General features: G+C 46.7%; 1 protein-coding gene across 6 annotated transcripts in view; it reads right to left on the minus strand.

Annotated features, from left to right (window-relative positions):
- Window positions 1-13,967, minus strand: part of REEP1 (receptor accessory protein 1) — a 138,893-nt gene extending 124,926 nt beyond the window's left edge. For all 6 annotated transcript variants that reach the window (XM_088841354.1, XM_088841353.1, XM_088841351.1 and 3 more), the window contains exon 1: window positions 13,709-13,967. In XM_088841354.1, the coding sequence (XP_088697480.1) occupies window positions 13,709-13,740 (32 nt within the window). In that variant the 5' untranslated portion in view covers window positions 13,741-13,967. The remainder of the gene's footprint in view (window positions 1-13,708) is intronic.
- Between the last annotated feature and the right edge of the window lie 9,355 nt (window positions 13,968-23,322).

Consider the following 23,322-nt stretch of genomic DNA (forward strand, 5'->3'; position numbering starts at 1 on the left):
GAGGATTGCTGCTGCTGCTGCTAAGTCACTTCAGTCGTGTCCGACTCTGTGTGACCCCATAGACGGCAGCCCACCAGGCTCTCCCGTCCCTGGGATTCTCCAGGCAAGAACACTGGAGTGGGTTGCCATTTCCTTCTCCAATGCATGAAAGTGAAAAGTGAAAGTGAAGTCGCTCAGTCGAGTCCGACTCTTAGCGACCCCATGGACTGCAGCCTACCAGGCTCCTTTGTCCATGGGATTTTCTAGGCAAGAGTACTGGAGTGGGTTGCCATTGCCTTCTCCACATCTAAAATATTTAAAGAACTCCTACAAATCAGTCGGATAAGGATAAGAGAAAAATTGGCAAGACTTAAACAGGCTCTTCACAGAAAAGAGAACATGAATGGGCAATAAACATATGAAAAGATGTTCAACCTCATTAGTATTCAGGGAAATGCAAATTAAAACCTATAATGAGATTCCATTCTGTACCCACCAGACTGGCAAAAATTCCCAAGTGTGATAATAGCAAGAGATGGTAAAGACATGGCACAACTGAAATAATATATTTCACTGGAGAAAAACCATTTCAGATAGCAATTTATAATGAAAAAATGTGGAGACTTGCCAGGCCAGATACCAAGAATTTTCGTAAAAGTTATAGTATCGAAGACAGTGTGATCCTGGTGCAGGGTCAGACAAGTTGATTAATGAAATAGGATAAAAAGCCCAGAAAGAGACCCATACATCTAGGAAACTTAATTTATGTTATTTAGCCTAGTGAAAGATACATATACCCTATGTGTCAGCCATTCCATTCTTAAAGAAATTTGTGCACCGGTGCACCAGGAAACACACACAAGAATGTTCACTGCAGAAATCCTTTCCTTTCACAAGCAAAAGAGAAAAACAAAAATCTAGGAAAACCCCAAATGTCTGTAAACAGTGATATACTGATACAATGAAGGTAATTTTCTGTTTCTTAAACTGGTTGGTGAGTAAAGGAGCATTCATTTATTCTACTGTGTATCCTAACCACTTCTTTGTAATCTTTTCTACTGACTCAATAATTACTTTTTACAAATCAAGGAGAATCTGGAAATAGACACAAAGTAAGAACATCAGACTGTTCTTTCTTTAGGCTATTCTTTTTTTTTTAAGATTCTTTCTTTTTTTATGTAGACCATTTTAAAAGTCTTTATTGAATGTTACAATACTGCTTCTGTTTTATGTTTTGTTTTGTTTTTTTTGGCCCAGAGACATGTGGGATCTTAGTTCCCCAAACAGGTATAGAATCCAATACCCCCTGCATTGGAAGGTGAAGTCTTAACCACTGGACTGACAGGGAAGTCCCTTTTCAGACTATTAATTCCCCTCAGCTTAGTGGCAGCAGAACCAGCAGATTGGCGGGCTGAATTTTGTTTCCATTGTCCTTGTGCTCAGTTGTGTCCAACTTTTTGCGACGCAATGGACTGTAGCCCGCCAGACTCCCCTGTCCATGAAATTCTCCAGACAAGAATACTGGAGTGGGTTGCCATTTCCTTCTCCAGGGGATCTTCCTAACCCAGGGATCGAGCCCCATTCTCCCACACTGCAGACAGATTCTTTACCATCTGAGCCACCAGGAAAGAGGCTGGATTAATTTCTATCAGATGCTGCAGAAGTAATGCTGTTTCAGGACCAATGTTTATGTTAATCTCTCAGCTAAGGGTACAGAGACCATGTAGAATGTGTTCATTTAAACCCCAAATCCATAAAAGGTCAGGGCCATAGAAGGTTTCAAATTCCCAAGGGAGATTTTCCCCCCACCAAGAACCCTGGGCAAGACAGATAAACTTCACTGCCATCTTCCTGTGCCAGTGGGTCTATGCTTTTACTCAGGACTAGGCTGCAAAATGCCCTTCAAGTCTGAGCTGTATGCAACGTTCGGCTCTGACTTATTACCCCACAGACTTAAGGCCCCTCTTTTCTCTACTGAGATACTAAAATCAAGTTAGGCCAGTCCTCCAGGATGGTATATTAAAGATGGCTGCAAATTACTTCTCCCCATCCTATGAAAAGGGAGAGTCTAAACTCTCTCTCTTCAAATCTAGGATGGCCTTAACAATTTGTTTGGCCAATAGAATGCACATGAAATATTGTCCTGGGACTTCTGAGACCAACTGATGAAAAGTTTTGCAGGGGGTTTCCTTGATGGTCCAGTGGTTAAGAATTCACCTTGCAAGGCAGGGGACACAGGTTTGATCCCTGGTGGGGGAATTAAGACCCCAATGTGGTGGAGCAGTTAAGCCTGGGTGGCACAACTAGAAAGTCTGCAAGTCACAAGGAAAGATCCCGTATGACAGTATTACGTGGGATCATGTGGGATCTTTCATTGTGGTGCAGGGACTCTAGTTGTGGAACACGAGCTTCACAGTGTGCAGGCTGTTGTTGTGGGCTCAGCAGTTGCAACACGCAGGCTTCGTTGCTCCATGGCAAGTGGGATCTTAGTTCCCCAAGCAGGGATCGAACCCACATTGTACTGCACCAAGACTGCCAAACTCTTAACAACTAGACTAGGGAGGTCCCTCTTGGACACTCATTTTTGCAGCTCTGAGCTACCATGTAAGAAACTTGACTATTCTAAGGCCTCCATGCTGGAGAAATCACATAAAAAGACCAAATGGAGAGGCCTTGGAACACATGAAAAGTGAGAGATGGCTAGGCTGCCACTTGTTGCCATTTGTATCATCCCAGTTGAGACCCAGATATCACAGGGCAGAAATGAGTTTTGTGGTTCATGTCCTGCCCAACTTCCTGAACACAGAGCCAGAGGAGATGATAACAAAACGGCTGCTGTTTGAAGCTAAATCTCAGGGTAGTCTGCTGTGCGGCTGCTGCAGGACTGGTTTACAGCCCAGCAGAACAATTCTCTCTCTGTCCTGTCTCCTGGCAAACTTCTTACTTACTTAAAACTTAAAAGTTTGGCTATGTTTTTAGGGGATCACTTAGATTTCATCCAAAAGTTTTAGAAAAATGTTTCATTCCATTTTCTTATGGGAGGAGTTTCAGGCTATATAGTTTTCTATATTGCCAGAGGTAGAAGCCAAATCTTTCACTTAACAGATGAGAATATTGAGGCTTAGCGAGGTTAAGCTATGTGTCATGGTCACGAATCAGGGTTCTACAAACCTAGGTTTAAAAAGTGATCTTCTAGCTGCTCTTACCTCCGGGATGGCCCACATTCAGTCTGTGGAGTGTTTCTCTCTAAATAAATCCACTTCTTATCTATCACTTTGTCTCTCACTGAATTCTTTCCATGATAAGATATCAAGAACCCGAACATCATTAATTCCTGAGATGAGGTGTGGTCTCAATTAAAAGACTGTGGGTTCAAGTCCCAATCTGAGTTATACAGTTTCACTTTGACATCACTTATTCTGATCACAAATCTCAGGGACAGGAGCTCCTCTGTGGGGCGTGCAGATGGTGGACAGGGCATGATAACACACCAAGAGGATCTAGTCATCATAAAAAATTTTTTAAAAGATCTTCTAACCCCAAATGGAATACAAACTCATCATTCATATTTTTATCCATCTATTTATTTATTTATGACCTTGAGGCATACAGGATCTCAGTTCCCTTACTAGCGATCAAACCCATGACCCCCGCAGTGGAAGCAAGGAGTCTTAACCACTGGACCACCATGAAAAGTCCCTGGATATTTTTAAAACACCTACTATTAACTTAGAACTGCTCTAGACACTTGAAAAACAGACACAAGATAAAACAAGAAAAAGTCTCAAAACAAACCATGGAGATCATATTCCCTGGAGAGATAGACCAGAAACAAGTAAGAAAAGAATTAAAAGCATAGTTTCGGGGAGGGACAAGAGCACAGAGGTGTGGGGGGGGGAATATCTTGGAGAAGGTGATGAAAAGAGGCCTCTCCTGAATACGTGACATGTAAGCAGAGACCTAATAGAGGGAAAGGGCCATGCCTGATCCAGGGCAGTGTGTTCAGGGCCACGGCCCATCCACTCCAGGGTATTCAGGGCAGAGGGCACAGCAAGTGCAAAGGCCTCTGGGTGGGACAAGCTTGTTGCCCTTCACGAATAATGAAGATGATGGAACTGAGTGAGCGATGCGGGAGCAGTACCAGGTGAGGTCAGTGCAGTGGGCAAGCGCTAGGCCTTCATGAGTCTTGTTGAGAATGGTGAGGAGTCTGAATTTTATTCTCTGTGTGACGGGAGATCTTCAGACAGTATTTAAACAGTAGGGGAAAGCTATGATCTATTTTATTTTATTTTTTGAAATCTCTTCCCTAAATAAAGTATACGCCAATAAAAATTACTTTTAAAAAGGAATATATCATTTTTTAAAAAGGAAAAAATGTTTTCCTTTACAATATCTATTTATTGAAGTATAGTTTTTTTTTAACTTATTTGGCTGCACAGCATCTTTTAGTTATAGTGGGATCTCTTTAGTTGCAGCATGCAAACTCTTAGTTGCGGGATGTGGGATCTAGTTCCTTGACCAGGGATCAAACCAGGTCCTTGCTTTAGGAGTATAGAGTCTTAGCCACTGGACCACCAAGGAAGTCTCTATTGAAATATAGTTGATTTACAATAATGTATTAGTTTCTGGTCTATGGCAAAGTGATTCATTTATATAAACATATATATGTGTGTATGTTATATGTATGTGTGTGTGTTCTTCATATTCTTTTCCATTGTGGTTTATTACAGGATACTGAATATAGTTCTCGTGCTATACAGTAGATTCTTATTTATATATATATTAGTTTTATTTTTTGGCCACATTGTGCCATACATGGGATCTTAGTTCCAAAACCAGGGAACAAACCCATGCCCTCTGCAGTGGAAGCATGGAGTCTTAACCACTGGACTGCTAGGGAAGTCCCAAGACCTCCTTTTAAAACTATCCAACAGGATAAAGAATATACGTCAGAAGGAGAGAGAAAAATTTTTCTACTGTGAAGAGGTAAAGGAGTATGTTAGCACTGTCCTGGTAGCAATAAGGAAAAAAAATCCCATCTCACCCCAACTTTAACAAAAAAAAGGCCATGTAGAGGTTTGCAAAGCTGGTGAGGATTCATTCATTCAACATATATGGTGGTCACTGGGGCTGATTACAGATATTTTGTGAGATTGGAAGTCTCCAGCCAGTTGAATTCAGGCTTGGTCATATGATCTTCTTTGGCCAATGAAATGTGAGCAGAAATGACACACATTACTTCTTGTTAGAGGTACTTAAGAGCTGGTACATGACTCCATTTTCTTTCCAGACTCCAGTGACTCCTGGTGCCTTATGTTGTAATAATAGCACCTGGAGACAAAAAATACTCAGTCAGCCTGAGCCTCTGGTGATGACCATGAGTGGAGTGCTTCTGCCAACCCACAGTGAACAGGCAGCATAAAACAAGAAATAAATCTTTGCTGTCTCTAGCCACTGGGATTTAAGGGTTGTTGCTGCAGCATAACCCAGTGCATCCTTACCATGATAATAAATGTTTAATTCACACAAGCACTATTTGGGACTTCCCTGGTGGTCCAGTGGTTAACATTCTGAGTTCCCAATGCAGGGAATGCAGGTTCGATTCCTGGTCAAGGAACTAAGATCTCACATCCTCAAGGCACAGCCAAAAACACTATAAGCACTATTCAAGGCCTTCATTGTAGGATGTAGGATAGATCAAGGAATCAAAAGAGGAGCTGCAGGAACCAGAGCCTGAGAAACCCAATCAAGACTCTGCTGCCAGCTTCCTGCTTTCTATCCCTGCATCTCATCCCTGTTTACTTCTGCTTGGCCATAATTACCCCTTCGGTCTCCATACATTCTTCGTGCGCTGGGTAGCCACCAGCAGTCCCACCTTCACATCTTTCCAGTTTTGGGTCCCCCAGGCAAGTCTATTCTCTCTCAGCTTTAAATCAAGAAACCCTGGGGAAGGGGCTAGGGGTTCCATTTGGGTCACATACCCACACCTGAACCAATCTCTGTGCCCAAGGAAATGGGCAGCTAGGCCTGAGTCACTGCCCACATCCACAGTGGAGTGGAGTAGAGGGAGGTAGGATGGGGAATGTTACCAAGTGGGAATGGGAAACGTGTTTTGAAGCCCAAAGTACCATCCACATCCCTAAAGGAAGTGGAAATGATATGAGTGTACAAGTACATGAAAGAAGCCAAGGGAGAATGTAACTGAGCTGAGACTGGCGAAAGGCAAAGGAAAATATGGCATATGTGTGATCACCCGAAGACGACAGAGGTAGACTACAGGGCCACTGGCTGGACAGCTCCCCATGCAGGTATCAGGGAGGCACCTGTGGTGTAGTACTGCCACGTAATTGACAAAGCCTGGTGGAGACAGGATATGAGAAGGGGATGTTAAGTCAGATAAAGGATGTTGCTCTCTGTTTACTAATTTAGGGAACAGTGGGATGGATCTTGGCAGGGCAAATACTGAACTAGTCTGTATGCTCCATTACCATCTTCCCTGCATGAATCCTCATTGGTCTCCTTCACCAGTGAGCCCAACTCAGGTTTATACCCCATCTCAAGACTGGTCCCAGGCAACCTCCTGTCAATTATAATAGATGAAACCCAGCAGCCATCCTGGTTGAAGTATGCATACCATGCTTGAGAGCTATAATACCGGGTTACCTGTCCAGATTCTTTCAGACACCCCTACTATGTACCAGATACTTGGTTCTTTATATTTACTTTTTCTCTATAAATCAAAGGAAAGGCCCCCAGGGCAACTGAAATGAACCAAAGGGAAAACAATGCACTTCTGTGTGAAGATGGGTGAGATCTGAAAGTTCAGAACAAACCATATGTATGTAACTATCCAACTTCCAATCCATCAGGGCCTTCCCAAGTCCCAGAATTGAGAGGGAAATATTCTTTTGGCCCAAATGCAAGCTCTCTTAACACTTGTTGGTTCTTGGAAAAATTCCCACAGACACCAAGAATCCTGATCACCAGGTGGGCATGTGCACGGCTCTTTGTTGGCAACAAAATTCCAAAGATGCCAGGGATTTCCCTGGTGGTCCAGAGGCTAAAACTCTGTGCTCCCAATGCAGGGGACCTGGGTTCAATCCCTGGTCAGGGAACTAGATCCCACTAGGCTGAAGCTAAGACCTGGCACTGCCAAATAAATAAATAAAAATAAATATTTCTTACAACTTCCAAAGGCTATTGCACAGTCAAGTCTACCCCAACTCCCACCTTCTTGAAATCCCTTGGACAACACACACTCAACACACACATACACAATACAGAATAACAACCTTTCCAGGTGGCTACTTGAGGGCCTGATCCTCCCTTTCTTCTCTCATTCTTCGCAGGGCTCATTATCCCTGCAGATAATATATACCCCAAAGAGGAGAGCTCGCTTTAAGAGGAAGGGAAGACTGAGCCATTAGTAGCTTGGTGAGACCGTCACTTGTCAACTGCCCTTCAAATTAAGACCCAGCAGGAAGAAGGGCACAAAAGCTACTTCCTGGCAGGCAGGCAGGATCAATAAACAAAAATCAGGGCAACAGAACAGCAGCGAATCTAAGCTGATATTTTTCACTTCCTTGCGGATACTTGCCCCTGTTTATAAACAAACATGGTGCATATGGGCCAGCTGGGGAATCTGAGGAAAAGGAAGGGGCCCAGAGGAGCAATGGCTCTTGGAATGTCACCAAGAATGATGCTGGTCAAAAATCTTGTCTCATAGATTGGGAGTTGGAGAAGGGCATGGCAACCCACCCCAGTATTCTTGCCTGGCGAATCCCACGGACAGAGGAGCCTGGTGGACTACAGTTTATGGGGTCACAAAGAGTCAGATATGACTTGGTTACTAAACAACAAGAACAGACCAGAAGCAGGGGCCTAGCGTGGGTATGAGTTGCCTTTAGGACTCTGCCGGCAGGTCAGATCAGCACTTGGACTGGAACCTGGCATCCTTTCACTCAACAGTTCAACTGAAACTGGCTCCTACCCTGTGCCACACTCAGCATCAGGAACGAAATCATTAACCCACCTGAACCCTCCATTAATAGGATCACATTTCTGCATTCCACTTTTCAGAGCAGTCCCCAAAGAAAAGCAAGCTTATATTTAAGAGTGGATGTTTTTTTCTTTTTTCCATCTGTGTTGCAATAGTTGGGGAATATCTCGAGGACAATCCACATTCCTTCCAGACTCCTCTACATGTCCATCCCTGACCCAGAGCACACAGATTTCACACTCCAAATCCAAACCCTAGGACTCAGCTAGATCTTCAGCTATCAATCCAATACTCTGTTTTAAACATCAGACTTTCACTTTCTAAAAACTAACATTTTTTTTAAAGATGTTTAATGTGGAAAAGTGGCATTTTTCAGCAAGTGTGTGTGTGCTTAGTCGCTCAGTCATGTCCGACTCTTTGTGACTCCATGGACTGTAGCCAACCAGGCTCCTCTGTCCATGGAGTTTCTCCAGGCAAGAATACTGGAGTGGATTGCCACACCCTTCTCCAGGGGATCTTCCAAACCCAGGGATCAATCCCAGGTCTCCCACATTGCAGGCAAATTATTTACCATCAGAGCCAACAGGGAAGTCCAAGAATACTGGAGAGGGTAGCCTAACCCTTCTCCGGGGGATCTTCCCGACCCAGGAATTGAATCAGGGTCTCCTGCATTGCAGGTGGATTCTTTATCAGTTGAGGGAAGCCTATTTTTCGGCATAGCTATTGGTTATTTAAAATTATTGTTGAATTAGGATGCTTTTTCTCCATGCAGTAAGTTGGAGTTTTGGTCTACTAACCCAGTAAGTGGCTTCCTTGGTGGCTCAGTGGTAAAGAATCCATCTGCCAATGCAGGATACTAGGGTTCAATCCCTGGGTCAGAAAGATCCCCTAGAGTAGAAAATGGCAACCCATTCCAGTATTCCTGCCTAGAAAATCCCATGGACAGAGGAATCTGGCGGGCTACAGTCCACGGAGTCACACAAGTCAGACACAACTTAGTAACTAAACAACAACAACCCAGTTAAGTGGTGGGAAGCTCTGGATCCATTTAGCCAACATCCTGGGTCTCAGACAAAATTCTGTTCAGGGACTTTCTTAGTGGTCCAGTGGCTAAGACCCTGAGCTCCCAATGCAGGGGGCCCAGGTTCGATCCCTAGTCAGGGAACTAGATCCCACAAGCTGAACTAAAGATTCCACGTGCCACAACTAAGACCAGGTAATCAAATACATAAATAAATATCAAAAAAATTCTGTCCAGAGACAATGAGGCAACACCTGCGCCTTGGAATAAATGCTTCAAGACAGTGCATTCTCCCAAGAAGGCACAGAGCACACTCTGTGTGCCCCCAACTCCCTCCAGTGCACATGAATTTACCCTCCACAGTTTGAAATTTTTTTCACACCTAGGCCTTGAGTTGTTTGGAAAGAAAACAAAGTATTTTAAAGAAGGCAAGCTGCCCAGGCCTAAATGAGCTTCCATGTTCCACGCAGTTATCAACCAGGTTTTAACAAAGCCAACTTTGTTGTTGTTACTGTTTAGTTGCTAAGTCATGTCTGGCTCTTTGTGACCCCACAGACTGTAGCCCACCAGGCTCCTCTGTCCATGGGATTTTCCAGGCAAGAATACTGGAGTGGGTTGCCATTTTCTCCTTCAGGGGATCTTCCTGACCCAGGAGTGGAACATGCATCTCCTGCACTGCAAGAGGATTCTTTACCACTGAGCCACCAAGGAAGCCCTAAGGGCTACCTTACTACTGCACTAATGTTTCTTCCTCAACTCCTAGTTAAGTGAAGGGAGTTCAGAGGAAGACAGCTGGCTAGAGAGAAGGATCTCAAATCGGTTCCTGTTCCAAGAGCTTTGCCCATTGGACACAAGCCTGTCCCAATGTCCACTAACCTCCATCCCCAGAGAATAACCCTGACCAGCTCCCTGGCTGACCCAGGGCCTCTGACCTCATTCAACACAACCAACATTTACTGAGGGCACTGAGGTGCCAGGAACTTCACAAAAGAGCCTTGGGAAGGGGCAAGAGGTGGGAGAGGAAGAAAAGCCACCATCACTTCCCTCAAAATGCTCACAGTCCATGGCAACACAGACAGCCACAAACACAGCTGGCTGTCCCCAGACATCATCAGCTGGTCTTGACGCCTCTGGTTGGAAGGAAGATACTCCCTCCCCATTCTCAGAGCACAGCGAAAGGTCTTCCTTACACATTGTTTGATGTGACAGAGGGTTACCAACTCATGAAAAGATTGCTTATAGGAAAAGGGACTTGTGGACAAAATCACAGGACTTCATACGAGAAGTCTTGAAAGCTTGAAAGACATCATTTTAGGTCAAGGGCCGGCAGAGGTGGAAAAGGCACTGACCCCAAAACCCAGTGCCTGTGGTTTTCCCCAGCTCACCTCCTGCCCTGAGGCAAGGCACACTCCACTAAGAGCTTTACAGATGAGGCAAGGACTGGTTCCGCGGTTTTCATTAGCAGTAAAACCCACATAGTTTCCAAATTACATTTGATCTAGAACCCCAATATATAAAACAAAGAAAAGGGATCAGGGCTGCAAGCCCAAAGCCAACCCACTAACGCTAGGTGGCCACCAGGGCAGCCAGTTTGAAATCTGTAGGAATAACATCTGAAAGCTCCTTCCAGAATTTGTACACCCTCGCTTGGAGGAAAGAAGGAGGGGATTCTCGTTGACTGAATGCTTTCGGTGGTGCCTGACAATTTATCAGTCAAGGATCATTGAAATCTCTGCAACAGTAATATGAGTTCAACTGGTACTTGTGAACTAGTATCTCCCTGGATCTGAGCTGTGAACTGGGATGTTGGCAAGAGGCAGAATTGGGTGTTGAATCAAGGGTTTTCTGGCTCCAAACATGGGATTTCTACTCTTTGCTAAGGGGTGTGTGGAAATGTGGGCTGAATCAATAATCTCCTTGAATGGTAAATACAAACATAAATGCATATATGCCTAGGAAAACACATCTTGGCAAATACACCTCTTAAAATTATCATTAGCTGGGCTTCCCAGGTGGCACTAGTGGTAAAGAACCTCCCTGCCAATTCAGGAGACAAGAGAGGTGGATTTAATGGATGGGTAGGGAAGATTCCCCTGGAGGAGGGCATGGCAACCCACTCCAGTATTCTTGCCTGGAGAATCCCATGGACAGAGGAGCCTGGTGGGCTACAGTCCTTAGGGCAGAAAAGAGTCAGACACAGCTGAAGTGACTTAGCATGCACACACATATGGTAGCCATGTAGATGGTTTATAGCCTATCTGGTCTATATTTTCTAATTTTCCTATAATAAATAGGTATTTTTTATACAAAACATGTACTGCTTATTAAAATAGTTTTAACAATTCACAACTGACACATGTTGGGTTTCTGCAGAATTGGAGGCTGGAGGGATAGGTGGTATCTGAACTTTTGGAGTTGACAGTGGGAATAACAACCTCAAATTCTGAAAACTCTCCCTTGGAGTAGAGGGCCCGAGGCTAAGGAGCAGTTCTCATGGTCATTTAACAGCTGGGGAAGGAGAGAGTGGGACGAACTGAGAGAGTAGAATGGACATATATAAATTACTATGGCTCAGACAGTAAAGAATCTGCAATGCAGGAGACCTGGGTTCCATCCCTGGTTTGGGAAGATCCCCTGGAGGAGGGCATGACAACTCACTCCAGCATTCTTGCCTGGAGAATCCACATGGACCAAGAAGCCTGGCGGGCTACAGTACCTGGGGTTGCAAAGAGTTGGACATGACTAAGCAATTAAGCACACATATGTAAAATAGCTAGTGGGAAGCTGCCTATCACACAGGGAGCTCAGGCCAGTACTCTGTGATGACCTAGAGGTATGGAAGGGAGGAGGCAGGGAGGCTCCAGAGGGAGAGGATATTTGTACACTTATGGCTGATTCATGTTGTTGTACAGCAGAAACCAATGAAACACTGCAAAGCAATTATCCTTCAATTAAAAAAAATAAATAAACAAAACATTCTCTAAAATGAAACTGTTCACTTCTGGGAAGTGTGGTTATTTTTGAAAATAACAGCAAGTCCCTAAGACCCCACCCAAACCTATGCCTCTCTTCTCCACTCCTCTCAGTGGCCTCATATATAGGCTGAGGGTGCTAATAAAATTAAAGATGGTCACACGGACCCCTTATGACACATGGACCCCAGAAAGCCTGGCTCCTCAGTGTTTCAGCCCCAGCCCAGCAGGACCTATGGAGAGTGAGCCCTCCAGCCTGGCCAACTCAATACTCTGGCCCCACCCTGAAGTTCCCCCAGAAGCCTCTTGAAAATATGACAATCACAGCCCTACTTCAGGAGAAAAAAACCACCCAGAAGGCAAGACAGGCCTTGATCGGGCATGAGGTGGGGCCAGCCGTGCCAGCCACTTTCCTGGGTTATTCATGCCAGCCCTGCCCGCAGAAATCTTCTAAATATTTAACATGCCACCTCTAGGTACTGCACAAACCCCCAGCAGGCGGCAACAGCTGCGGACAGGCCCGTAAGGAATGAACAACTCGGGGGTCTGATAGGCACATGCCCTGGCTTTGGGAGGAAAACCCAGAATGGTGGCCAGGAGACAATGCTGAGTACTGCTTCAGAAAGCGGCCCCTGACCGGCTTCTTTGAAAATCAAGAAAGAAGGGTAGGAGATAGGAGGTGTTTCCAAACGTGGAAGGTGATGGTGCAGAATCAACCAGAATCGGGAGCCCCTGTTTCTCAGACAAAGAAAAAACCAGAATCGCACCACCTGGCCCTGCTTCCCAGACCAATTTCACCCTGGTTCCCCGAGCAGGTGGCAAATCTGACTCAGGAGAGGCTGGTCAACGAAGGGGAGGAACTCGAATAGATGGCTATGTCTACCTCCAAAGGAGGGCAAATCCACGAGAGAAGGAACTCTTCAAAGGTCTAGTCAGCTCTGGGGCTTGTCAGAGCAGAAAACGCCCCCCACGCCCACCCGCGAAGACTTCACGCAGGCCTCACCCCGGATGACTCTGCGCTCTCCTGCAAGGCCGGGGAGGTGTCATCGCCACCGTCAGGGTGGCCGTCTGTCACTTGGAAATTTCCCGGAGATACCTATTTCTCTCTCTCCTTCAAACCCCCCGCCAAAGGACTCAGACAAGGGAACGCGAGATTCAGAGGTGTCCTCCGTCCCACTTCCCTTGGCCGCTGTCAATTTGAGAATCCTAAAAAGGAGTCTTTTTCAACCCCCTGGGGAGCCCCGCCTCTGCCTGTCTGCCCTTCTCCGGGACTACCCCTCCAGGCAGCGCCCAGGCTCTGCTGTCAATTTCACCCGACAAAAGCGTAGCGGCGGGGCGATCCCAGGCCAGCGTTTCTCCCCCAAGGAGAGGGACGCGTGTCCCCGCGGCGCGCCCACTCGGGGCCTCTACCAAGCCCATCAAGCCGGGGAACAAAGCGGCCGGGCGCGGCGACACGCAGCCCCCGGCGCAGCCCCGTGCGCCCCAGCCCTCGCGGCCGCACCCGCCGGTCCCCCGCGCCCCGGGCCCGGCCCCTCAGGGCAGCAGCCGCGTCCTGCGCCGCCCGATCGCCCGCGACCTCGGCAGCTACTGTACCTGCTAAATTTAGCGGCCGCCGGGTATTAATAGCCGGAGCCACCCCTGCCTGCGTTCTGCAGGGGCGCGCGCAGCCCCCGGGGGCGGCGGCGGAGGAGGAGGGAAAGGAAGGAAGGAAGGAATGCGGGGAAGGAGGCCACTTACACCACCAGCCTGGAGATGATCCATGCCACCATGGCGGGGGCCGGGCGGGCGCAGCTCGGCGACGCGGGGCGGCTCGGCTGCGGCGCTCCGGGCACGTCCGTCCGCGCACGGCCGCCGCCGCCAGACTGAACGCGCCCGCCGCCCTGCCCGGCGCTGGCGCGTCGGCGCAGCCGCGGCACGTTCCGGCGGCCGCCCCAGCCCCCCGGGGCACCGCGGGCCCGCGGCGATTGGGCGGCGAGCGGCTCGGGCACCCGCGGGACCCGCCCCGCCCCGCTGGCCCCGGGTCCCCCGGCTAAATTGGGGCGGTCCCTCAGCCCGCCCCGGTGCCCCGGCCGTTCACAAGGGGACCCTGCGGTGGCCTAATGGACTGGACAGAGACTCCAGGGCCGCCCCACCCTCTGTGCTCGGGGGGACAAATGAGGCGTGGACTTTGGGAATCTGTGTCCACCTGTTCTGATTGGAATACAGTCATCCCTTGCCCGGATACTGCGCTGGCCTCGTAAGGGACTTAGCTGTATCCACATCTGACTGCTCCAACTGTCCTCCCCCAGGCCCCCCCACCAAGGCGTTATCTGCCTAAGAAACAAATCTGGGCCTGTGACTCCCGTGGTTAAAATTCTGGAGTTCCTACAAAATCTGGTCTCTGCCTACAAACTCACAGCTACCACCACGGCCCAGATCCGTCCTTCGGGCCTTTTTAGTTCAGGCATTTTGGACTTAGACCGCGTCATGCCCTCTCCCTGTTTATACACCCCATGCCTTGTCTCCTTCGAGGCTCAGATAAGGGTTATTTCCTAAGGACAGCCTTTCCTGAAGGCTGCTCCAGCGTCTCTGTGTCCAAGTGGCTCCAAGTGACCTGGAGGAAGAGAGAAACTGGTATTGCCTAGCGCCAGTGCCCTGTGGAGCCATTTTGGAGTCTTAAGCAAAAGGGAAAATATGCACCTAGAGCGTTTGTTTTGTTTTTAAACATTGCACTAAATGTGATTTATCTTGGTAACTGCGTCTTGTGGCACTCCCTTACATTTTGCCACTGAAAAAGTGCCTCAACCTTCTCACCCAACTCCTGGCCCTTATTATAGACTTGCTCCCTGGTACATTGTTCCACGTGAGCTTGAAAAGCCTTTGTCTACTGCGCCTGCCCTTGGCTGCTGCTTTCCTCACTGCCTCCATGGTGCCTTCTGAGAGCCTCTCCTTTGCTGATGCGATGTCATGTATAATTCAGTGTCAGATGCCAGAGACACAGCAAAGAGCCAGCTCGAAGCCTTCTTTAAAGGAAACGCCCAAGACAGCTCCCGAGCAGAGAGGAGACCTCAGACCTTAGAAAGAGGCTGGAAATGTTCCTTCAGAGAGAGTAGAGAGACAGCGAGGGTGCAATACAGGCAGAAAAAAGACCTTGCCCACAATAAGGGAATGGGAGACAAGACATTCTCTATGATAAGGGGTCTCCAAAGAGTGCATGGGCTTTCCCAGGTGGCTCAATCTGTGAAGAATCCACCTGCAATGCAGGAGACCTGAGTTCGATCCCTGGGTTGGGAAGATTCCCTGGGGAGGGAAATGGCAGCCCACTCCAGTATTCTTGCTGGGAAATCCCATGGACAGAGGAGCCTGATGGGCTACAGTCCACAGGGTCACCAAAGTCGGACACAACTTAGCGTCTAAACTACCAGAGAACCAATAAAATACCTGTAATAGATTTGTTGTTGTTTAACGCTGTTTTGACCCAGGTTTGAGGCCCAGCAGGGACTAGTCAGTTCCCCTTCATTGGCAGCCAAATAAGTCCACACCCTACCACCTGCCTTATCAGACTCTGGCACAGGTCACCGTGACCCAGCTTATCACTCTGGGGCCAAGTACCAGATGGCCAGGGACAGCTTCTATGTCCTTGAGCCCACCGAAATTATTCAAATTAGCCAGTCCTAAACCTGTCTTCCTGTCTTGCTTTTTCCTTCCCGTGGAAACCACGATTTCCTTCTGTCTGTCTGCCTTGTCATCCACCCCCGTGTTTACAGCGAGTAGCCCTATGCACAGGGTGTGCTCTGTCCAGGGAACCGTGAGTATAACAAAACTGTAAAACTTCTTGCTTTCTCCCTCCTGATCCAGCCTCATCATACCTGACTCAAGGTAATATGGTGAACATACTTGTTGTTCAGCTGCTGAATCACGTCTGACTCTTTGTGACCCCATGGACTGTAGCCCACCAGGCTCCTCTGTCCATGGGATTTCCCACGCAAGAATACTGGAGTGGGTTGCCATTTCCTTCTCCAGGGGATCTTCCCGGATTCAGGGATCAAACGGATGTCTCCTGCATTGATAAATGGATTATTTACCACTGAGCCACCAGAGAAGCCTGGTGAAAACAGTACCTCACAGGAAAAAGCTTGGAACACCTACTAGACAGATCAGGACAGTATCAAGCTAATAGGAATTTCCTCCATCCCCTCCCCGCACCCAGGTCAGAAAATGCTGTTAGTGGTGTTGGGGGGTGGATAGGGAGGAAAATTGTAGTTTAAAGAGAGACTTTTGGTGGGAAATTAGAGAAGCTGGTCACATGCTATTTCTCTCCTGGTTGTTTTTGTTGTTTAGTTGCTAAGTCGTGTCCGGCTCTTTTGTGACCACATGGACTGTAGCCCGCCAGGCTCCTCTGTCTGTGAGATTTCCCAGGCAAGAATACTGGAGTGGGTTTTCTAATTCCTCCTCCAGGAGATCTTCCTGGCCCAGGGATTGAACCTGCGTCTCCTGCATTGGAGGAGGAGCCACCAGGGAAGCCCTTCTCTCCTGAAGATGCCCCCTATTCCTAGAAATTGAATTCTCAGTTTTGACTGATGCATACAACTGGACATTTTCATTAACGAAATGAGACTATTCTTGGGATTAAAATATCTGAAGATCTTTCTGTTATCTGAAGAGTACCAAAAAGCTAGTGGGACCAACCAGATTTCATTCAAGGGTTGGGAAAAAAAAACATGTTCAACTGCACAAACAGGCAGGGGAGGGGAAAGAATGCAGAGAGAAGAAAGTTGCTTTTCTATTTCTTTCTATCTCTTTCAGGGTAACTGTTACATATATTAACTCTCTCCTTCATAAACTCCTTCCAGTTTGTCCTTGACCCTGGAAAACTTCAGGCCAGGGGAATAGATAGAGCCTTTGAAACAATGAGACTCTTGCAGCCCTATCAACTGGTTCCTTTAAGTTATTTCTCACATGAATTGTTGTTGCCGTGGATACTTAGGTGGATACTTAGAATCTGTTTTCCCCCTGTACCCTTTCTTCTGGGAAGATCAATCCATTTTGCATTGAGGAGTGATTTTCCCTATCCTCCAATCTTTTTTTTTTTTAATTAAAGTTTATAACTAATTTACAATGTTGTGTTAATTGTCCGGTCCTTCAAATGTCATTTTCTCACAGGTCCTTGCTATCTTGACTGGCCAAGGGTGAGCACTGGTCACAGGCTGAGCCAAAGTTCTCCCCTGGGATTTTTAAAGTTGAAAATAGGAAAGAGAGACTTCAATTTTTCATCCATTTATATGAAATTCTAGTCAAGACAAAACCTTTGGCTCTGCAAATTCTAGCTTCCTACCTAAACTATCAGAGTAACAGAAAATACATCAGTGTTTCCCAAATGCCAGGAATGGGGGAAGGGAATTGACTGCAAAGGGCAAGAAGGGACTTTTGGGTGATGAAAAAAATTGTCAATGATAGCATTTTCATAGTGAGAAATATCAAGACAATATAGTGCACTTTTCATAAAGCTAATGTATGCCATCTAAAGGACCATCTCTTTTTCTGAGATTGTCTTTTATACCTTTGGGGTTTCTAATATGTCCTTTCTTTTATGACATCATGGTGATAGCAATTAGTGGTTGTTATTTTATTAATGTCCTTCCTGGAAAAGTAAAAAACTATCAAACTAACGTCATTGCCTTCAGTTTCTTCCTTTTTTCTTTTTTAAGTGTCACTGTTGCTTGAAATTCAAAAGTCCAGGGCCATTGCTCTGCCCTAGTCCTTGGGTATCATGGACTCAAGAGGTGCATAATTGGACACTTGACATTGTTGTAGGGTTTTGCAGTTTTTTTTTTTTTTTAATTTTTCTATCTTCCCTTGTAGAACTAACATATGTGTTGATTTATAATTTATACCCCACCTGTTTCCAGAAGGATTCAATGCTGCAAGACAGTTTTTCCCCTGGCATCCCCCCAGACTCTTGTAACGGTTACTGAGTCAGATGGGGCCCTTTCCTGGGTGCCGACAGGATTCAAGCAGCAGGAGTGGGAGGACGAGGCATGATCTTGCGCTATCTATTGCAGGCAGAGCTGCCACATTGCCGTTTGGCAGAGCTCAGCAGGGAAAGGCAGAGATTGAGACCAGGGGCCCTTGGCATGCATCCCGGCCCAGCCCTCAACTTGTGGACCAGCAGCTGCAGCTTCTGTCTCCTGGCATGTGGTTCTTCAGACGTCTGTCTTTAGGCTGTAAAGCTTTGACTTAGGCCACACTCTTCCCTTCAGGTAACTGGGTGCTCTTGTCACCCCCCCTTATAAATGACTACCCATGATAGGACCCTAAAACTTCTTGGGAGAATGATGTAGCAGAGGAGTTAAGAGTCTGATCTCTGGAGGAATAGTGCCTGGATTGAACCCTAGTTCTGCCTCTTACTAGGTATATCATGTCCTTGGGCAAGCTACCAAAACTTTGTAGGCCTCTGTCTCCTCATATGTAAAATGAGGGTGATAATAGTAGAACATACGTCATGAGGTGGTCATGAAACAGGGCCTGGGGACTGCCTTAGTGGTCCAGTGGCTAAGACCCTACACTCCCAATGTAGGGAACCCAGGTTCAATCCCTGGTCAAGGAATTAGATCCCATGTGCCCCAGCTAAGAGTTCACCTGCTACAACTCAAGATCCCACATGCTGAAACTGAGACCTGGCACAGCCCCCAGAAAAACACAAACAGCGCCTCGGAAAGGTCATTTAAAACCACCAAGAGGACTTCCCTGGTGGCTTAGTGGAGAAGAACCCGCCTGCCGATGCCAGGGACACAGGTTTGACCCCTGGTCTGGGGAGATTTTGCATACTGCAGAGCAACTAAGCCAGTGAGCCACAGCTACTGAGCCCAAGCTCTACAGCCTACAACGTGCAACTACTGAGCCCACATGCTGCAGCTACTGAAGCTCATGAGCCTAGAGCCTGTGCTCCGCAACAAGAGAAGCCACTGCAATGAGAAGCCTACACACTGTGAAAAGAGTAACTCCTGCTCCTCACAACTAGAGAAAGTCCACTCAAAGCAAGGAAGACCTGGGGCACCAAAAATAAAAATAATGATTAAAAAAAAACCCACAATGAGATAGCCCACCCACCCAGGAGAACAACTAAAATGAAAAAGAAGGACAATACCAAATGCTAATGAACAGGCAGTGCAAGTAGAATTCGTACATTGTTGATGGGAATGAAAAATGACACAGACACTTTGGAAAACATGTTGACAGTTTATAAAATGCCAAATGTTTTTAAAAATTTTCATTCATAAAATTAAGTATTTTAAAACACATACAATGCATAAATATTGGAAGATGCATGTCTTTACAAAAAAAAGAAATATGTATTTACCAAATGGCCCAATATACATTTACCTCCTGGATATTTTACCTAGGAGAAATAAAAGCATATGATCACACAGATTTGTACACAAATGTTCTCACGCATGTGTGTGTTTAGTTGTTCAGTTGTGTCCAACTCTTTGTGACCCCATGAACTGTAGTCTGCCAGGCTCCTCCTGTTAGGAGCCCTAACATCTGAGTAGCCAGGATAGGCCTGAGACCTTGCTTAGGCCTAAGTTTTGATTTCCTGGAGAGAGGGTGGAGGCTAAGTCCACAGAAACTCCTCCCTAAGAAGATCCCGCCGGCGCCAAAATTAAGAAACTCCTCCCTAGAAAAGTCCCACCGGCGCCAAAAGTCGGGCCAATCAGAGTAAAAAGGGAAATCCCCCAGAAAAACCCCGCACGCGTATAAACTGGCCAATGAGCTTCCGCGCGTGCATGAACTGGCCAATGAGTTTCTGCCAGCTTGATCTTTTGAACAGAAATAGGTGCTTATGTAACCTGAGACTATAAAAACCGCTGTAAGCTGGGCTCGGGGCTCTTGTCCCACTCCACTGCGCTGGAGGAGGCATGAGCCCTAGCTCGAGCTAGAAATAAACCCCATTCTTGCTTTTGCATTGCTGCGAGTGTCTTATTCTACCAGTATGGGGGGACCGGACTCAGGGCATAACACTCCGACCATGGGATTCCGTAGGCAAGAATACTGAAGTGGGTAGCCATTCCCTTCTCCAGAGGAACTTCTTGACCCTGGGGTCGAACCCCAGTCTCCTACATTGCAGGCAGATTCTTTACCACAGAGCCATAGAAGCATTATTTGTAACTACTAAAAATGTAAGCAATGTAAATGGCTATCCACAGGTGGATGGATAAACAAAATGTGGTGTTTCCATCCAGTGAAATACTGCTCAGTAGTAAAAAGGTATGATCTACGGATACATGCAACAACATGGATGAATCTCAAAACAACTTTATGCTGAGAAAATTTTAAAAAGCCAACAACAAAAGGGTACATATCATGCTCAGTTTAGTTCAGTCACTTAGTCGTGTCCGACTCTTTGCGGCACATGCCAGGCCTCCCTGTCCATCACCAACTCCTGGAGTTCACTCAAACTCACCTCCATCGAGTCGGTGATACCATCCAGCTATCTCATTCTCTGTCGTCCCCTTCTCCTCCTGCCACCAATCCCTCCAAGCATCAGAGTCTTCTCCAGTGAGTCAGCTCTTTGCATGAGGTGGCCAAAGTATTGGAGCTTCAGTTTCAGCATCAGTCCTTCCAATGAACACCCAGGACATTTATAAAAAAAACTCTAGGGAGGACAAATCTAATCTAGAGTGACAGAAAGCAGACTGTTATGTATATAGGGTGGAGAGAGAAGACTGGGGGAGAGCAGAAGGGAATTTTGAGATGATAGAAATGTTCTCTGTATATATATTGTGATGGATGCAGCCTAATGTATGCATTTTTAAAAATACAACCGGGGAGGGTGGTTCAAGGGGGAGGGGACATAAGTATACCTGTGGCTGATTCATGTTGCGGTAGGGCAGAAACTAAGACAATATTATAAAGCAATTATCCTCCAATTAAAAATTTAAAAATTAAAAAAAAATACAAACAACCATATGCTTAAAATGTATGAATTTTATTATGTGGAAATTATACCTCATTGGAAGGACTGATGCTAAAGCTGAAACTCCAATACTTTGGCCACCTCATGTGATGAGTTGACTCACTGGAGAAGAGTCTGATGCTGGGAGGGATTGGGGGCAGGAGGAGACAGGGACGGCAGAGAATGAGATGGCTGGATGGCATCACCGACTCGATGGACATGAGTTTGAGTGAACTCCGGGAGTTGGTGATGGACAGGGAGGCCTGGCGTGCTGTGATTCATGGGGTCGCAAAGAGTCGGACACGACTGAGCGACTGAACTGAACTGAAATTGATTTTTAAAAACCTACCTGTTTGGGACTTACTTGGTGGTCCAGTGGTTAAGAATCTGCCTTCCAAAAAAAAAAAGGAAAAGAAGAATCTGCCTTCCAAAACAGGGGACACAGGTTTGATTCTTGGTTGGGGAAGTAAGATTGCACATGCCAAGGGGCAGCTAAGCCCCCGGGCCTCAACTGAAGAAGGCCCTGTGCTGCAACAAAGACCCAGTACAGCCAAAAGAAACAAAAATTTTAAAAACCTACCTATTTGTATATAACATGATGCTCTAGCTGAAAATTGGGCTAAGGAAGGGAAGACAGATCTAAAGTTGGGGAGAGTGAAGATGAGGTAGAACACATGAGCCTGAGCTGAAACCCACAGGATGGACAGGAAGCCATGTCAGTCACTCATCACCTCCAACCCTGATGAAAGGAATCCTGCAGGAGAAGCTGACCTCCTTTGTTACAGAGCTTAGCATACACCTGGCTCAGCAGTCAGAGAAACTGAAGGAAGAAGAAGGACACGATGGAGCAGTGCGGGCCTGGATGGCTGCCCCAGGCACCAAGGTGAGAAGCAAGAGTGTGCAATAGAAGCAACTGTCCTGACCCCCCACATGTAAGAAATAATATGGCCGCTGCTTCAGTTCAGACCTCCAAATCTCAGGAAAAGTCTCTCGTGGCCCGACTCAGCATAAACATCCAGGGAAGGGAATTCCAGGAGATTCCGTTTAGGCCAGCCGAGTGGACATATTACAAAGCCAACCTTGAACTTACAGTTTCATGTCTTAAAACTGGTAGGTAGTTCTGTAAGTGTTCATGTTGCTATTCTCCCTATATATTTTGTATGCCTGAAATGTATTTTTTATAATTTTATTTATTTATTGGCTGTTCTGGGTCTTCGTTGCTGCCAGTGGGCTTTCTCTAGTTGTGGCAAGTGGGGACAACTCTTCCTTGCAGTGTGCAGGCTTCTCTTTGCGATGGCGTGTCCTGTTGCAGATCACGGGCTCTAGGGTGTGGGGCTTCAGTAACTGTGGTGCACAGGCTTAGCTGCCTCACGGCACGTGGAATCTTCCTAGACTGGAGATTGAACCCATGTCCCCTACATTGGCAGGCAGATTCTTTACCACTGAACCACCTGCCTGAAATGTTTGATGATAGTTTAAATGTTCCTACAGCTGGGGAGTTGTAATCTTGTTGGTTACACCTGCCCCTGACCTCGACAGCCTATACATTCAGAATCACAGATGTGGCTATTGAGACCCCAGGTCACCCAGCCAGCAAGGGGCAGTGCTGGGACCCAGGACAGCCTTCCATGCTCTTTGTTCTAGAGCAGGCTGCCTTCAGCAAACATGAGTTACAGGTGACCTGAAGAGGTGGTGGCTACAGTGTGCCATCTTTTCACTTAATTTTCTTGTTTAGCATCCGTCTCTTATCACTAAAATGTAAGTTCCAAGAAAATAAGGACGTTTGTCCATCTTGTGGGCACATTAATCTTGGACTTCCCAGCCTCTGGAACTGTGAGAAATAAATTTCTATGGATTAAGTCACACAGCCTATGGCATTCCTGTTATAACAGCCCAGGCTTCAACGTCTTCAAGGTAAGAACCCTGCATTTTTTCTTTTTCTTTTGGGCTGTGTGGTATGGCATGTGCAATCTTAGTGCCCCAACCAGGGATCAAACCCTAGCCCCCTGCATTGAAAGCCCAGTCTTAACCACTTCTGCTGCTGCTGCTAAGTCACTGCAGTCATGTCCGACTCTGTGTGACCCCATAAACGGAAGCCCACCAGGCTCCCCGTCCCTGGGATTCTCTAGGCAAGAACACTGTAGTGGGTTGCCATTTCCTTCTCCAGTGTGTGAAAGTGAAAAGTGAAAGTGAAGTCGCTCAGTCGTGTCCGAGCCATAGCGACCCCACGGACTGCAGCCTACCAGGCTCCTCCATCCCTGGGGTTTTCTAGGCAAGAGTACTGGAGTGGCTTGCCATTGCCTTCTCCGCTGAACCACCAGCAAAGTCCCAAGAGCCTAGCATTTTAAAAAGAGGCATTTAGAGACAAAAACTTCAACTTGGGCAAGGAGGGAAGTTCTTTGGGGGTAACTGTTCA

Source organism: Moschus berezovskii, chromosome 11 (assembly GCF_049115385.1).
Source record: "Moschus berezovskii isolate FMDL1 chromosome 11, NW_MosBer_1.0, whole genome shotgun sequence".
NCBI lineage: Eukaryota > Metazoa > Chordata > Mammalia > Artiodactyla > Moschidae > Moschus > Moschus berezovskii.